At 43.9% G+C, this 18657-nt stretch overlaps 1 protein-coding gene and 2 non-coding genes across 6 annotated transcripts in view; all 3 read left to right on the top strand.

Annotated features, from left to right (window-relative positions):
- The window catches only part of abr (ABR activator of RhoGEF and GTPase), a 138914-nt gene that overhangs the window by 113785 nt on the left and 6472 nt on the right, over window positions 1-18657 (top strand). Inside the window, exon 1 of one of the 4 annotated variants that reach the window (XM_069146924.1) lies at window positions 8365-8876. The exons of the other annotated variants lie outside the window; for them this stretch is intronic. Within the exon in view, the coding sequence (XP_069003025.1) occupies window positions 8691-8876 (186 nt within the window). The 5' untranslated portion in view covers window positions 8365-8690. Of the gene's footprint in view, window positions 1-8364; window positions 8877-18657 lie in introns of those variants that run through there. 4 annotated transcript variants of the gene reach the window in all.
- trnav-aac (transfer RNA valine (anticodon AAC)) lies at window positions 15146-15218 on the top strand. The gene has a single exon. It is a non-coding gene; the product is annotated as a tRNA-Val (tRNA).
- trnav-aac (transfer RNA valine (anticodon AAC)) lies at window positions 17892-17964 on the top strand. The gene has a single exon. It is a non-coding gene; the product is annotated as a tRNA-Val (tRNA).

The raw sequence follows: 18657 nt of genomic DNA on the forward strand, positions 1-18657 counted from the left end.
GGGCCAGGTGGACTGTATAAAAGACAGATCTGACGGCTTACTGAGGCGTACACAGATATATAGGTGCTTCAACGAAGACTGCGGGGCTCAAGGACAAATTAGCAATAACTGGAGAGAAAAACTCCCTTTTTCAAGAACAATAAACAAACAATAAAAGTAGGGTGGGCAGTCATCTGGAAATATTGTTTCAGATTGAAGCAGCAAGTTAAAATTAGATCCTGTAATGGAGCTATCAGATGATAAAGTCTGGCAGCAAAGTTGACATTCACTGGCTAGAAATTAGATGCCTGCTGGTGTCTACTTGTCTAAAATCAAGAAGCAATTGTTTTATAATACAAATATTTTTTGGTGGTAAATCAGTTCCAGGTCTCACATGAAGTATGTCATTATGTGTGTGCTGGGCTAGAATGGAGAGCAAGATGGGCCTAATAGCAATTAAAAGGTCGGAGTTAAGAAACGGGCAAATGGTGACGCTGAGATGTTGCGAAATGAATGGAGTAGTAATGTTGCATCAGCAGACAGCTGATATGTGTATGCACATGGAGGTGGTGGGTGTTTTGTTTGGCCACGAGAGAATGAAGACAACACAAGCTGGCCCGTCTGCCTCTTCATTATTGATTGGAACATCTAAAAACAAAGCAGTAGTTTGAATCACTTGTTTAAGACACCTCCTTCCCCAAATATTCAGACAGTCATACTGTGAACTGTATTCTATGATCTCTTTTTATTATCAACCTCAGTTGCAGAATACTTTCTCATGTCACCGCATCTCTTTCAAGATCATTGTGTGGCCTCTTTCTCTCTCACTGGCCCACCACTCTCCTCTCTGCTCATGTAATCTTCCAGGTGGCCGCATCTAGTCATCTGTGGTTATACACTTTAGGAGTGAATTATTCAAGCAGGTCCGCGGCAGCGTTGTCCTGGGAGGCTTCACTCTCTTCATCACTGGAACTGGGTCACACTGCTCAGATGTAACACCACCTTGTCCCAGAGATCACAACACCAAGATCACAACTTCAGCATCCAAAGGGAAGGAGATTTTATACCAAGAAATCTGATGTAGACTCCGGAGAGGAATGCATCATCCCCCACTGACTTCTCAAGACTTTTAGCTATGGCCTATTTACACAGATTAAACTAATGCCAGGTATGACAGCAACTGGAAATCTTGTCTGTGTACATGAATAACACAAATCTAAAGAAAGAAATACAGCAAGAGAGGGAGTTGCGTCCAGAAAAGCCTGGACACTGCAGTGATAGTTAAACCTGCTGTGGAAAGATTTTTTTTTTTTATCACAATGTCCTCTCCTATGTGCCACGATGGGAAAGAAATAAACCCAGACACGGAGGATTTTACGCTTCTCTTGATGTTAGGGTGCTTTATGATTGATGATGTCTAAACTTTAAAAAAAATTCCCCAAAGTTTGTTTTTTTTGCCCCTCCAGTTTTAAAAAACTGTAAAAGTTGTCTTGTACAGCTTTAACTGCATTTTGAGCCGGCGGGTGTTTATTTAAAGCAAACTCAGGTTTTAGCTCGGCTTCGCATGTACGCTGGGATGTTTGTGGGGGATGGCTGGATCAATTGTAATTAAAGATAATTCACTGTTCTTTTGCTGTAATTATCTCCACCGAAGAAGCTCTGCTGTTTGTCTTTTGGGCTAAAATGATTTTCTGTTGTTTGCCGAACAAACACACTCTGAGCCAAAGAACAACACAGTGGAATTTTGGTGTTGATTTCGCATCTAATATTCTGCTTCTTCTTTTTTCTGTCATTACAACACCACTAAGAGAGATTGGCTTGATTGCAGAAGCTGTGACTCACATCCTTCGTGCGTGCTGAGATCAGGTTAAATGAATATGGAACATCACTGTGTCGTCCGTCACTGTGGGTAGACAGAGTCACTTAAATCATAATCAAGTCATAATAAAGCTTCTCTGAATTATGAGAAAAGAGAAACAAACATAACAACGAGCAGTTTCATCGTCAGTAAATCACCCTGGTTAGAATATGTGAAGAACGCCATGAGTGTGACCTCATTGTTTGGATGGAGGTTTGTCATGCAGAACCTGCAGCGTTACTGCTTCACCATTCGCTCTTGCATCACTCTGCTTCTCAACCTCTTTTTTGTTTTCCTCTTTCTGTTCTTACCTGCTTCCAACTGCACTGATCAGACTCCAAAATATTATTTTAGAGAGAAAACACCAGTTCTAAAAGGGGCTTATGCTGATTTGTGAGTAGATTCACCTGTAAGTAGATTTGAAGGCTTTAAATACATGTCGGTCTATTCATATCCTTTTCCATACTGAATGTTTTTTCACCTACTCCGTGTCTCTGAAGGAGCACGCACACTCTCCCTCTCTGCATCCCAACCACACCCAACAACACGCCGCTGACTCGAGCTACATGCTAATGAAACCCTCTCTCAGCTCGTCTGTCTTTCCCCTCCTCGCTCCCCTTCACCACTTTTGTTCCAAAGTGCTTAATAAGTGATGGAGCGGTTAATCGGAGGAAGATGCCCCCCAACGGCTCAGATGAAAGGGAAGCAGGAATAATCTGTAGAGCACCCTAAGGCTGTGATTTCCCACCCTGCCAAACCTCCTCCCGTCTTTGCACTCCCATCTTAGCACTCTCACTGTACCCTGAAGGACCCTCCCTCGAACCCCCTCTCTTCCCCCACACACACACACCCACACACACCCACACACACACACACACCTCTTTGACTCCATTTCCCCCTCCGCCTGCCTAAGCTCCAGTGAAAGCAGCAGGAAAGATCAAAGAGGTGGACTGGGTCACCCATAAACATACTTAGAGACCCATCGAATTAAATCTGATTGAATTATGTGCTCACAACGTGGTTTGCAGCCATCGCCATCAGCCAATCGCTGGCCTCTGAGAGACACACATGATTAACATGCGGCACTTTGTCATTTTTGATGAGTAAGTCAAATAAGCCTAAGGCCGCGTCGCCTGTTCTTTTTGATTTCATCATTTTTCAATCCCAAAGTCCCAAACGATCACCTTTGTTGCACCGTGAGCTACTTCAGGGATTAACAAGAGGAAAATTACTGAGTTGCGGCCAAAAATATGAAAGCACACGTACGTTTTCAGTGGCATGAGAGCCGCAGATCAAACCCCACATGAACAGAGGGTCACTGTGTATCCTGCTCCTGCCGTGAGCGTGTGCAGGTTGGACCAAACAACGAACCCCTGTGAGTGCATCACGACAGCCAAAACACCAAAATGAAAGGGTTAAAGGTCTGTCTGTCCTTTGGTGAAGGTTGTACTTGTTTTGGTAAAAACACGAAAAGCTTCTGTGTCCCTAAAAGTGCTATTAAACTAGATTGATTTCAAATTTCCCCTCAGCTTACCAAAACTTTAAAATCTGTACAAATACACCTTCAAATGCTTTGTGGAGAAGGAACAGATGACATTTTAAAACGATACGCTGTTTTACGTTTTGTGCTTTTTGAAATTTAGATGAGAAGATTGTTACTACTCCCACTTTCTGTGTGTTAACTGTGAAGCTATACAGCCGTGACTCGATCATAACAGCTGGAGGTAGAAAGAAACCACCTGTCCAACACTCAAAAATCTACCTCTCACATCTAAAGCTCACTGACCTCATAAATCTGGTTTCTTGGAACCATAGTGTAAAAATTACGAGTTGTGCATTTTACATCGAGTCGTTCTGCAGAAACTCGACTGCACGGAACACGCAAACACAGAAAGACCCCGGCTGGGAGCTGGACCTGAGCCCAGGAACTTCATGCTGAGCACCCGTGCAGCTTCCTATTCAAACATCTGGAGCTGAAGTTCACACGATCCCGTTAATGTCAATTATTGCATCTTTGACTCGGGATTGAAGTTGTCACTGTTTTGTTTGTGACATGAAAAGAAGTCATGGTGGACCGCGTAGCGTCACACACTCACACACAAGTTGTGTTGAATCCAAATGGGGAATACGGCGAAGGTCAACAGAACATTTATGTGCAGATGTTTGCAGCAGCTGGACAACGTTCCCAGGAAGTTTTCATTACAGTTACAGGAGCTTGTTATGTTGCAAAAACACTCGGCTGACTGTCGGACCATCCCGTGTTCATTAGGCAAACATGGATTCAGAGCTGCTGCATTTTCATGTCAGAGCTGCTAAATTGATCATTAATTTCTCTCGCGCTCTTGAAGGTCTCTGTGATTGGCAGAGCGGCGCTGAAGCCTGCAGGACTGGAGCACGGAGAAGCGCAGAATCAACAGAATCACGCTGCTTGTCAGGGAGCGGCTACACACTCAGATGTAGTTTGGAAACGAGGGCCTGGTTCAACACTCCCTCCCCCCTCTCCCCCCCATTGTCTGGTCATATGGAGCGGCTTTACGAGGGGTTGTGCCATCCAGCCCATCTATAATTAAGAACCAGGGCCGGCCCTGATGTCAGAGCAGAGGCACTCCAGACTGAACCATGTGCTTTCTCACGTTTTCATGGGCTATATGTATACATTTTAGTTATTGGTTCGACCCACATAGTAAAAGGAGAAACGGTCAACTAGAGAAAATGTTATTTAATTACGAGTAAAAAAAAAAAAAAAAAACACACACAAGCTAACAGTCTCCCCGTTTGTTGACCTGCAGCCACAACAACACCGAACCCAGCACCAAGAAAACATATCTCGCATTGTCACTTTTGTTTCTTTCATGTAGTCCTCCATTCCCACAAGAACTTGTAATCTTATCTCCGTGTTGGGCGCCCCGCTCCTCTCCTGCTGGCATCTTTCATCTTTTTATCATTCCAATGTCTCCCAGAGTTCAAGGCCCCACACAGTTCATCACCTCATACAGTTAATGTATCTCTACAGTACGTTTTTATCTGTGAGGCCCTTTTCTGGAAAATAAGGGGCCTTTGTTCTGCTCTTCTGACGCACAGAAAAACCCATCCAACCGAGAAAGCCACAAAGCTGAAATAGTTTTGTGCTTCTAACAAGATTCAGACAAATATTATCCTGGCACTTCGATATCCTGTTATTATTTTCCCCTTAAACGTCATGTATGGTGTAAATCTGGGTGCTGGTGAAGTGTGGCGGTGTGTGTAGCCTGGTTTAGTGAACCTACAGTATTCTGGGTTAACATGTCTGCATGTACAGTGTGTAGGCATGTTTTCAACGCCACAAATAAGTTATGATCTAACGCTGGATGGAGCGCAGCGGTGGATATATGAATGTACGGTATGGGGGGATGGTGTGGGAGGGGGGGGTCCATACGTGTGTGTTCACTTCCATGGATTTCTTGATGTGATGGGCTGTGACGAGTTGGACTCTGGTTGAACTGGTCGTATAGACTCCTGCGGTGGCTGCACGACCGTCGGTGTATTTTCACTGTCAGGCTTTCTTGGCACTTCAAAGGGAAGTCAAGAGTCAAAGATGTGCAGATGTCGGGCTACGCATGTCTGAAAAGCAGAATGTGGTGTGAACAATGGAGAAGAGAAGAAGACTCACCAAGACAGTGAACACACTCCACCAAAAAAATATTGTACCGGCATTAAAGTGAGCATTTATTTGGTTTAACATTTCTACTTTTGGAGATCTGGATTACGCCAAAGTGCGTCATACAGCCGTTAACTTACACAATAAACATGAAGTAACTTATGTGACTTATGTAGAGTTACTTATTTAAAATGACTTATTTTACCTTAAACCATGGCCCTGGGTGACATGCACACACAAAAAAAAAAGACCGATTATGGCACATCATAATATGATATCCAAAATTTAAGACAATATCTAGTCTCATATTGCCATATGATGAATTATTGATGTTTGGCCCGCCCCTTATGTTACTCGTTACATAAATGATGATCATTTCCTAAACTAACCACAAATCTAAGGCTCCTTACGGCAAAGCAAAACATGATGCTGACACGGTTTCTTCTGGTGGTTTGACTTTTCATTTGCAATGTAAATCACTGCTCAAGTAAAAATACCAGAAAAGAAGTTAGTTTTTGACGAGTCGGTGGTTTTGTAAATTGGATCCTTGATGTTCTTTGACCAAATAAGTGATCTGATGACTTCCTGTTTGGCTTTTAAGACAGAACAGGAATTTGTCATCACTGTTTGTCATCACTGACTTACCGATAAACTGACTCATTCGGGATCAAAGTGACGTCGTTAAAGGTACTGATCTCACACGGTGTTTGCTTTACTTGAGTCTGGGAAATACTACTCGGCCTGTGAAAACAGCTCTGCTCGGGTTTTCCGAAGTTTGAAAAGTTTTCTTGAGACCAGTAATTTTCACCATAAACTCTGTTACAGACAGCAGGTTTGGCGTTTGAAGGCAGTCAGAGGCTCTAATGAGAGCTTCTGATTTGTTGCCTAATGTGAAACGTACAATCCCGTGTTTTTGAACTTGACTCATGCCGGAAAGTAAAAGTCCAACCATCTTGGCCTCGGCAGCTTCAGTGTTGACAGGACAGTGATAAATTACTGAAATGCTTCTTTTCAGGCTCTCGCATGCGATGACGCCTGAAGATTCTTTTTTCGGTTTATCTTCGTCTCTTTGATGGATGCTGTGATAACAGAAGTCTCTTGCAACAACAACAAAAAGACCCTCTCCTAAAACATACACATATAATAGCTGAAATACACCATCTATTTCCGTGTTCCCTGTCTCTCTCTCATCTCACCCAAAAATATCTTCCGTCTCTGTGGCTTTTTTTTTTTTTCCGACCATTTTTAAAACATGGTTTTCCCAGACATTCTTTCCAAGATGTGACGCATGGAGTGTGTATGTCTCATAGTTACGGACCCTGAGAGTTAAAAATACTCTGTGGTGAGGGTTGGCTGAGGTCTCGTCCATACAAACCCTCTTCTTCCTCCTCCTCCTCCTCCTTCAACTTTCGGTCACAAAGTCAGACATCCCGTCCGTCCTGCTCACCCTTCCTATCTGCTCGCTGGCTTATCTTCACCACACAGCATGTTTTTACACCACGGTGTATTGTACTGTCTGCTGCTATCTGAGGCGCCTCGTGATGACTCCTTTGGCTTGTTACTGTAAAGTGCGGTTACTTAAAAGTGACCTCTGAATCTAATCTGTTACACTAATTCTCCTTTGAGACGATGCAATAGAAGAAATATTCGTCAAACCATTCGTCCGTCATCTAGTTTATGAATAACCAATAATTTTGTGACTTTATTGGTCTTTTTACTGTCAGAGGAACAGTTTATTTCAGAGGACATCTCGCTATCCATCCCAGTAAACAAAGCTGTTTGCCACCACTTCAGCAGACGCGCTCCTCTCTTCATGAATCACTGTCCAATCAGCAGTCTTCTTATCAGAGGACACCGACTCTGAATCACAGCTCCGCTCCGTCTGTGTCACCGGTCTGAGGGATGTTTAGGATGCAGCCTCGTGTCTGTAACCTTTCCCCAGCAGAATATATATATATATATATTTGTTCCTCCCTCTAATTCAAATGGGATGGGACACAGCGGATGGAGATGGAGTTTGACAGGCATACACAGACTCCCTTGCGCCCGTATTGATCCATTATACGGAGGAATAGGGCTGTTAAGAGCAGCCGGCTCTGGCTGTCCTGTTGAATAAACATGGTGATTCGCTCTGCGTCTCTCAGGGTGTGCGTGCGTGCGGATGCCTTCTGAGTGACTTTTCCAATGTCAACAGACGGGCTCGGTGAAAAAGGGTTAAAGCATTGTAGTGTAAAAAAAATACGCACGCATATTCACGGCGAGTGGAGGGAGAATCAGAGGAGTGGAACCTGTCAGATGCTGTATGACGATTCAGAAGCTTTTAAATCCTCTTAGATCTCTTCTTTGTGTGTGTTTTTGACATTTTATCAGCAAGCAAATATGTCTGTATCGCTGATTACCTGCCCAGGTTAAAGTTTCCCACTTTCCAGGCCTCTTTCTCCTCATCATAAACTCGCGTCCTGCGCTGACCAGCTCTGGGAAAGGTTGACAAAGGGTCAAAAGCACTGAACAAAACACAGTCCAGAATTTAGCTCTTTCCTCCTTCACTCTCTGCACATTTCTCATTGAGTGTTTATTGCTCTCCCATCCCCTCCCCTCCCCTCCCCTCCTCTCCCCTCCCCCTTCCCCTTCCCCTCGCCTCCCCTCCCCTCTTCGGAGGTGTGTCCATCAACATCTGGAGAACCAGGGCCGCTCAGTGACAACAGGAGCTCACTCCCTCCCTCCCTCCCTCCCTCTCTCTCTCGCTCTCTCTCACTCCCTCTCTCTCTCTCTCTCTCTCTCTCTCTCTCTCTCTCCTTCCCTCTCTTTCCCTCTCCCTCTCTCTCTCTCTCTCTCCTCTCTCTCTCTCTCTCTCCTCTCTCTCTCTCTGCCTTGCTCCAGCGCTCTGAATCTGTGTTTGCTGTTGTGGAAGTCAGATTTGCAGAGCTAGGAGATGCTGGCAGCCTACGCACAGACGTGGATTTGTTATCAGGCTTATCAGGGAGACCATGGCAGCATCTTGTTCTCCTCCCTCTCATCACTCTTTGCTATTTTGAAGTGAGGTTGTTGTTTTTTTGTGCTGGTGAATTCCTGGAGAGACTCTCCAGCACCTGGTCCGGCAATCAGTAAGAGGTTACGTGGGGATCCGTCCTCCTTCTTCTCCTCCCCCTCCTCATCGTAAGCGCCGTACTTCCTCCACCTGTGTTTCGGTGGAAGGGGGGATTCAGAGGCTTTGGGATGACGGAGATATTGGTATCGGATGTAAACTTGAACTCGGTGTGCGAGCGTCTGGAGCAGCACTGCTGCGTGGACCAGAACCAGCAGAACCTGTCCAGCCAGCCGCAGACCCCTGTGCTCAAGAGGCACACCAACACCGGGGCCAAGCTATGGGGCCGCGTCCGCAGCAAGCTGCTCAGACAAAAGGTCTCTGGCTGACACACACACACACACACACACACACACACACACACACACACACACACACACACATCACATACGTACACAGGCTGTTTTCTCTCTTTTCTCTCTTCTATTTATCACTCTGTCGCCTCCATCTGTTTGCTCTGCCTCTCTTTATGCTCTGTGTCCTTCTGTGTGTGTGTGTGTGTGTGTGTGTGTGTGTGTGTGTGTGTGTGTGTGTGTGTGTCTTTGAGTAGAGTTGACTATTGTTCTTATCTGATGGCTCCATTGACTGCAGTACTGATGGCTAAACTGCGACCTGCTGTTACACAAAGTAATGAGTTAATTCAGGGTTTCTTTTTTTGCCATTTAGCCTCATATAACTCGTATCTATGTTGATATGATTCATACTGTAAATATTTTTTTACTAATCTCTATATTTCAGCTTTAAAAAGTAGATTTAATATTCTGTAAATCAAGCATGAAGTGTGATGGAGGATGAATCAGACCTGCTTTTGATGGAAGAGGATGTACATTTTTAGGTAAACAGAACAAATATTAAGGTTTTTTTTATTTGCCTTGATACTTGACTGTTAAATGAGGAAATCACTATCACTCTAGAAACCACCGTTTAGTATGAAAATAACAACTTCCTGCTTCAGATTGTCTCATTACTGTGACTTTCTACATCCACTAGCCTCTTTATTTCTCATTTAAAGCTGCCAGTGTTGACATTTCCAACTAAATCATCGTGGTTATCAGAGATGTTTCTCTGTCCGACCAGCTCCCTCTGCTGGTCATTTTAGGTAACGCCATCCTCTGGCTGAACTGATCTAATGCCCCTTTGGCATTTGAAGCACATTTAATGTCTTTTTTTCTACCTCTAATTAACGGTCACATTATTCCACACAACCTCTCAAACACAAGTTTTAAAGAAACAGTCACATTTGTTCGTTTTGTAGCAAATTATTGTCAGTTTTGTTCATTATAAACAATAAACATCTCTTTGACCATAATCTGTTTTTATGCTTCACAGGAGTCAGTAAGTGTTTTGGTAAATTATAGTAGGTCAGAGATGTTTGTCTTTCCTAATTCTCTTTACATTTAGAACAAAATTGGATAGAACAATAGAGGCCTCTGTGTGTGCTGTTATAAGACTGAGGTTCATTCAGAAAAGGGTGATTATTGTCATTTGGTAGAAACGTTCAGGTTGGACTGAATTACCTGTGTGTTGAGGGATCTGTTACCCACAGATGGGTGCAGGCACACTCAGGCCTGGTGTGGCACAGTTTAAATGCAGCTTCTGGATTGTGTGACTCATTTGTAGGAGCTGCAGAGGGGCTCTTTTTTTTTTTTTTTTTTTCCTTCAGATGCTTCTTGTATGTGAAAAACAGCAGTGAAGCAGTGATTTGGTGCATAGCTCCACACGTGAAGCTGAAACTGACTAAGGGAGATATAAACTCTGTTTTTCACTGTTTGCACATGTTTATCCAGCAGTCCTCCTCATCTTCATCAAGAGTGCATCGCCAGCAATTTGTGTGCATAATAAATAGCCTCAGAACAAAAAGTCCACGTTGAGAGTCGGGTTGACCTCTGCCTTCGTGCTTTCCATTATTCAACAGAAGCCCGAGGAAAGCTGACCGCTGCTCGTATTGAGCGGAATAAAACAGGGATTACAAACTGAGCCCAGACTACTGAATTGACCCGTAGGTCCTTGTATTGATCCGCTCCTCTCCCCTCTGCACACGCGTCCCCATCAAGGAGCATGATTAAAGGGATTTCTGTATTTTTATTACTGTCACATTTTGTCAGCTTCACTGTCAGATGTGATCCTGCCACCCAGCTCAAGGAACCCCTGTTCACTCCCATCCACTCCTCCATTCATTCTTTGTGAATGAGGCTTTGAATGGCGGCTTTTTATGAGTAAACTTGTGCTTGGTTGCCTTTTGATCGTATCAGCTGCATGTCTGTTTAAAGGTGGAAAGGCGATAATGATAAATAACCTACTATCATTATCTGAAGCAGTCACCTGACAAATGAGCTATTTATGTGTCAGAGAGGAAAGGGTTAATACACTGTTTTTCATTGTACATATTTCTGTAAAAAAAACATTTGGACATAATTTATTTTTATCCCTTTTTTTGTCATCTTAATTTAATCATTTTAGAGCTTTAATCAGCTTCACTATGATCAAGTGGAACTGAGCTTTATTTTGCCTTTAAAATCAATCCAAACATGAAATGTATGTTTCTACAACAGGCAGATTCTCGTGATGAGGAGTTATTATTGAAGGGGGGCAGGGAGAGCAGACTGCAGGGCATAATGGGTTTTTTTTTCTTTCTGTCTGCATCCGTGGCCTTCATCGTGTAATTTTCCTGAGTGTTTAGAGGAATGTGGATGTTAAAGGATGCGTGAGGGTGCAGAAACACTCCGGGGATTTGTCCTCCCTCTCTCAGCCTGAAGCGGCACCTAATTAAGACACGGCGTGATGAGATGGGAGGCTGACTGGGAACACTAATTGGACTAGAAGCAGACATAATGTATGTGATGCGTCGCAGCAAAAGAACAAATGATGATGAAGCTGTTACTGGGTTGGTTTTTTTGGACAGTGTGTTTGATGACCTGTTTTCTGGGCAGGTTTGGTTTTATTTTCTTTGTGGACTTTGTGCCAGCTTAGCGGGGAGAACAATGGAGCTGCCGGGCCGGTTTAGCCTCGGAAGAGAATCAGATGCAACCATTATCGTGTGCCCTCCACTTCGCTCATCCCACCCCTCGCCCCCGCCGCATTTTAGCCCACACACGAAATTATACTCTTGCATTTAAGTATGTTGATTAGTGCAGATTAGATATTAGGTCCTCATCCCTCCTGCCTGCCTAAAATGCCAGCTAGTCCCCTAATGGCCTTTTTATATAGGCCACATAAATCTCCGTCTGTCTCCACCGCAGGGCCTGGCCCTTTATTGGCCCCAATCCATCCCCCACGCGCAGGAGCTGTGATTGGTTAATGAGCTGCAGAAGAGGGGCGGCAGGTCAGGGAAGCGTTCTCAGGTTGATACCAGCAGTGCCCCCCCTGTTTCTGGCTGTACAGCGGGCCATATGCAGGGTGGCTTTAATCTCTGTGGGTGACACCCAGGCATTAATTATGTAGTTAGGTGGGAGTGGGGGGGGGGGTTCAACACATGCTCTAACATTGTTCAGGGATAAGTGAAGGACATGAAGCAGGTTGTACATGAAGAGGGTGACTTTAGGTTACCACGTGAATTCAGGAATTTGACACATTTATCTGTCGTAGTCAAAGACCATTGAAATAATCTGTTCATTTGCATTTGTTTTGTTTAGTTTTCTAAAATGACCGAACAAGGAAGATGTTACATTTTCAGCTCATTGTTGATCTGAGGAATCAAAACTCACCCAAAAAACGTTGTGACTGTTCCATCGAGCTGCAGTAAGACTTCCTCTGATCCTGCTTCAGAAACGTCACATCATACTTCTTTTGTAGTAAAAGTTACTTTCTGGACTCCACTAAGCAAACGAACATCAGGGGTTTCTGCCAGTCTTGGAATTTCTGGAATATAATGGAATTATAAAAAGTTTATTCCAGACATGGAAAGTCAGGCGATTTGATCATTTTTTAGGACAAGTCATGGAATATTGTGGAGTTTTGTTTGTAGCATGTTTAGCATTTATCAAAATGTCATATTTTCCATGAAGTATTTTTCTATATCGCGTTATTTCACTTGTTTTCTTGAGTAATTTTATCTTCGCTGGTCAACAATGACATCAGTCGCTGTGTTATTTCCTGCAGCTGCTAATGAAGGCAAACATGCAGGAAAATGTAAATTTCAAGAGCTTTGGCTACAAAACGATGATGAGTGAGTAGACGGTAGAAAAGCCAGATGTAAAGTTTGTAAAACTACCAGTGATCTGTTAAAATATGGGAGAGGGAACCCTTCACAGCCACTTCATGCTGCCCCCATCACTGCTCTGCTGCAGCTCAGTGGAGGAGAATCTTTAGTCGGTACAGCCTGAGGAAATTCATTAAATTATTTCTTACTTAATAAGAAATATTTTGCTCAGTTTACTCTTTAAGCAGTTAAAAAAATTCTGAACCAGTAAATAAAGCTACCAAATTGCTGGTAATAAAATATTGTGACTGGTTTTGTCTGATCAGCACAAAGATGGACAGTTTTCCACTTCATTATTGGTCGTGGAAATTAAACTTTTTAGACTGTAAAAGTCAGAGAATTTGAGTTTGAGTGGAACCTCTGCTACATGGAGATGATCTAATGCCTTACAAATGGTACATGCTGTCAGTGCTAAGGATCACAAATGACTTGAACAAGGGAGGTCATGAGCTAGTCTACAACTACGTAATGTTCCCGTAAGGCTGACGAGTATAAAAACAACATTGCAGCTCCGTCCAAAAGAAGTATGAGAGGTTTATCACGGGACAAAACTGCCTCTCGGATCCCTCCTGGTAGCAGATGTGAGCTCTGTCACTGCGGCACCACATTAAATCAGAAATTTGGTGGTTGGTCTGTATGACAATGGAACAAAGCAGTGTTTCATGTGATAGTTGAAGGACTGAGATGGGAGTTGACAGTTCTCAGTAACATCCAGGGAGGCAGAAGAAATAGTTCCTGAACTCATTTCTCATGCTTTTTTTATTTGGAGAAGAGAGTTGAGCATCCGTTGTTGAGCCGATATCAATTCTATCAATTGTGAAGCAACATAATGAAGAAATTACATGAAAAAAAAGAACCATTGAATGAAGGAAGTGCTTGTGTTCGACTAAAATTCAGATCAGTGAAGAAATATTTGACTCATTTTTCTACTGTTAAATTTATTCTGTGTGCATCAGCGCTCTTACTCATTGAGGCTACAGGCAGGGTCATGTTGCATAAGTGTAGTACTCATCTGTGTGTCGCTGTTTACGGGCACTATCAGAGAATCACACACACACACACACACACACACACACACACACACACACACACACACACACACACACACACACACGCACGCACACACACACACACACATACACCGCCGGCAGAGATGCACGACCACTCTGCAAATCACAACTCTGAGCCGGCCGCAAAATGCCCGCCGATTGGCTCAAACTGGGAAGTGAGGGGAAACGGCAACATGGCAACCAAGTCAAGAGACCTCCCATGGCCACGGTGACATCAGCAGCTGTTGAGTAAAGAGACGCTACTGATGAGCATGTAAACATTATGCTTATGTTGTTTCATGAGTCTAAAAATAGTGGCGCTGCTTCTGTTCCGTGAAGCAAACATACTGCAGTGTGATGATGTGTTAGCAGGCGCTAAAAAAAAAAGTCTCAATCCCTGCACGAACACCTCCTGTAATCCTGCTCAAACCAAGGAGCCGCGCAGCGGGAGCTCCGTTCTAATTAAAGGACTAATAAAAAGCTTTCTGCAGCTGAATGAATATTTAATCAGCCAGAGAGCAGCAGCAGTGGAAATCTGCGATGAAACACAAAGGACAAATTAAACAGCAAGTCATTAATTTAGCATATCAAAAGATCAAGTTCTGCTTTTTGGAGTGTTTTCACCAGCATGCATTAACTCTCCAGCAGCAATAATAGTCTAATTAAGTGTGTGGGGATTTTATTATGAAAGACTTTACTCTTCATTTTGGTCAGTGATTGTTTGGTGCAACCTCTTCTGCTATTTCAGAACACTCCGACTCTCCTGTCGATCAATATAAATCAGCGTTCATATTCATATTAGTACAGAACAAACAAGTGTCCAAACTGCACTCTTGCAACCTAATTATGAAATCTAAACAACATAAATGTGCAAAATTTCTCACCGTTCAGGACGTCTAAGTGAAGGATTTTTACTTGTATTTGAATTATGTTACCTTGTAAACTGTCTCATTTCAACCATTTAAATGCAAATGTTCATTTGTCACTCGCTTGTCAGCCAAGAATGCTTTCATGTATACTTTTCTGATGGATGCATTTCTTCACATGGGTTCCCGGGGTCACTCATGCACGGTTCCTGCACGACAGCTACTGCTTTTACTCTTTTTACAAATCAGGACCTCTGACAGTTGTTTTCCTGCTGCTGCAGTGCAGCTCGTCTCCTGTGTGTTGTGGAGGAAATGTAAAGAGCTCTGGAGGGGAGCCGGCCTCTGAGTGTCCCTCTGTGTCGGGCTGTTGTTGCTGTCAGTCTGATGTGTTGCAGCAGCGCTGCTCGAAGGCTGCGTGCCAGTGAGGGAGTGCGGGATTATGTGTGCAGAGCGGGGGGAGCTGCAGCCAGTCGGTTCCCGTAGTGTAGTGGTTATCACGTTCGCCTAACACGCGAAAGGTCCTCGGTTCGAGACCGGGCGGGAACAGCTGTTTTTAATTTTTAATGTATGTAAAAACAGACAAACCCAGAAGGAATAGGTTCCCTTACTCTGTTTATCGTTTGCTGTTAGTCAAGAATGGAGCTTCTTATGTGTGCACGGTTATATTTCCCACAGATTACCACATCAGTTTCGTTTATTTATCATGTCAGACTCAGCATTATGCCCTTTTAATGATTTGTAAATGTCACTTTCTTATTAGGACACTCTTGACAATAAAATTTTCGGAAAAGCGAACGAAAGGAGAAACAACCCAAATAAAAGGTCCTGATTGCTCACTGAGTCTTTTTAAAGCCAAATAAAACTGTAGGGAAACTAACTTGATGGAGTTTTCCTCCCTGCCAAGTCCCCGTTTCACGCTTTGTTGCAAAATATTTAAAGGGTGCACCAAGTGCATGTTTTTCTGCAAAAACGTGACTTATCTTATCAGCTGTGTTCGATGAGTCGGGATGGAGTCCACACTGGATTTACAACCCGGCTGCCAAGACTCTTGGCATTAACATTTCTACCATGACTGACAGAGAGTCCGGAGAAGACACTGAAATCAAACGTGAATTTTCTGTCCAGTCTACAAACGGGTCACATCACATGGCCTCCACATGTTCAAACACAGAGAGGAGCGGTGAGATGAGAAGTGTGTGTGAGCGTATGGAGGTCAGGTTTAAAGGTCCATACACACCGCTGGGAGAAGGTAAACGGGCAGCACGGTAACCAGCTGAGCCCCAAATGTGGTGCTCACACAGAACAATGAGTTCTCATATAACAGAGCAACACACCGGCTGAACCACTCCGTCCTCAGAACAGACACATCCAGCACACATCGTATTCTCTATAGTATGTGCTGCGCCTCGGGCTGCAGTCCGATCCGGCCTCTCCTCAATCATGTGGACATTATAGGTTTCACGGTCCAACAAAGAGAGCTTTGACTCCGGAGAGATGCGATCCTAATCAGAACCATATAAGCTTGAGGATGTCTCTTAAAAAAAAAAAGAGAGAAGAGAGAGTTTTATCTTTTATTTGACGTGTGCATGACTGCGAACACATGAAGTAGATGCTCGAAATCCCCTTGAAGCATGCCGAGGGAAGGAAATTGGTCGTTGTACTTTTCGCCTCTGGGCTGAGATGAAAGGGGAGTAAAGAAAAGCTGCTCTTCAGGGTTTATATAAAGTAAGTCTGCCAGAAGTGAGGCCTTCAACTAGATTCTACGCTCTGCATCTTATTTTTTTCCGTAAAAACACAAATAGTTCCTCAGTGTCATTTCCTCCCGATGTCCACCTCCAGATCTGAATTCTGACGAGTAAAACAAGCTGTATTTCTTGATTTCCCAGGTACCTTTGCTTGCCAAGTCTCTGCTCTGGTACCTGCTGCTCCCTGACTGGGCCGTCAATCAGGATCTAAAGCAGCTGACTGGACACATTGTCCGATAAGTCGCAACTCATTTCCACCTCACCTGTTTCTTCTAATTTAGCCCTTCTCCTCACATTTTGTACTTCGTTCTGAATGTAACCTTCAGTATAAACTAAGTCGGTCGAAGTTTTCTTCGTGCCAAAGTCCTTTATTTCCCAGGAAAGCAGAAGGAGGGGGGGGCGAGTTCCTGCCTTAAGTATTTTTTAATAAACGGGAGCCCATTTGAGGATACAAGTCCGTGAAGGGTCACTGAGTGTACGAACAGCCTGTAATGGATCCTCTTTGTTTTTACAACCCTATTTGAGTACATTCATTTTTAATCAGGTTTTTTTTTTTAAATTAGCAGAGTGACCAGGAGGAAATATGTGGGAGGAATTTTTTTTTCTTTCTTTCTTTCAGTGAGGGCCTACAGGAGGCCTCATCAGTGCATGAGTCCTGGATCTCTGCCCAGTTCCCCTTCATGCCAGTAGCTGTGTAAAGACCCAATTGAGGTGATTGCTTGTCCCTCGTCTCAGACCCGACGCCTGCTGGGAAAGCAGGCTTTAACGATAATAGGAACTGCGTGAAAGTGGTGCCAAATGGCCTTTTTACGAGGTAATGAAATGCACTCACTGCAGCCTTTTAATGGTTGCAGCTTATTGCTGACAATAAGAGAAGTGTGTAGCAAACATGATTTCCCTCTGAGTTGAGAACTTGACTGTGCAGAGTTGAGGATGACATAACTGCGCTGTGCAGACGCTGAAGCAGCCTATAAAAAAGGCATTAGCTGCTGTGGCCTCACACAGCCGGTGCAGACTCCAGGAGACTTAAAACAACAGCCAGCTGCCATCTCTCATGTGTCCGAGGGCATCGTGGACGTGTGATCCAGACTTTGAGAATGTGTGCAGCGGAGTCGAGCCAATCTGGAGCCCTTGTCGGGCCCCCGAGAAACTTCGGAGGGCCAATGTGGGAAACAGAAACGGCATCATTCTTTCCCAAAGTAGACTCGGAGACGGGATTGTTGTAAAGCAGCTTTCCCTCGGCACAGGACACGATGACAGCTGGACTCTGGACGTAGTGAAGGTTTAAAGTGCACCTCCTTCACCTTTAAACTGTGTCAGTTACAGCTCTGCCATCCAACACCGACATGGTCCCCTGAGGTTAGAAACATTCCTTCAGTAATGTATTTCACATTCTTTACATAGTGTGAGATAATATTTTCAAAGCTCGGAGAAAGAGGGCACAGTTTAGTGGAAGGAGGGCAACTGGCAGCCAGTTCCCGTAGTGTAGTGGTTATCACGTTCGCCTAACACGCGAAAGGTCCTCGGTTCGAGACCGGGCGGGAACAGCTTTATTCTTTTTAACTCCTCCACCAAACCCAGGTGGTGTTTTTGTACAGACGAGCAGGAATTTAGAGTCCATTCACTCAGGCACCACTGTTGGTAGATTTTGCTCACATTTTTGGAAAATAGATTTCTTAGAAATTACTTCGAAAAATCAAAGACTTCTTACAAGAGGCTTTTCAACCTCTGTCCTGAAGCAGCAGTCCTGCAGGGATCTTGTAGTCGTCACACACACAAACACACACACACACACACACACACACACACACACACACACACACACACACACACACACACACACACTGCTGGACTGCGTCTTCACGAGTATTTACTTCACTTCACCAGTTGTTGCCTGTGGAGATTTGAGTAAATAAAAAGAAGGCAGTTTTGCATTGGAGATTTCTGGGGGGCGTCGGGTCGATTAAATAGAGACAAACACACACTGAGAAGGAAAAATCGGGCCTTGCACTGCTAACCTGAATCCAGTCTGGTGTGGTACCAGATAGTCAAACCCTCAAAATGCTGCCGTGCATTTGTTGGAATTTAGCGATCTGTTTTGTTTGTGAGTGAAAATGTTCAGTTAGTGGCTCTGCTGTTGTTTCCCATCATGCAATCACATTGAAATGCAAGTTGTTTTTTTTCCTGGTGACAACTGCTATCTGATGATGTGATTAAAGCAGTGTCCTCCTCTGGGAAAC

The sequence above is a fragment of the Embiotoca jacksoni genome, unplaced genomic scaffold, assembly GCF_022577435.1.
Source record: "Embiotoca jacksoni isolate LCO1_2020_lvr unplaced genomic scaffold, fEmbJac1.0.p SCAF_13, whole genome shotgun sequence".
Classification (NCBI taxonomy): Eukaryota; Metazoa; Chordata; class Actinopteri; family Embiotocidae; genus Embiotoca; species Embiotoca jacksoni.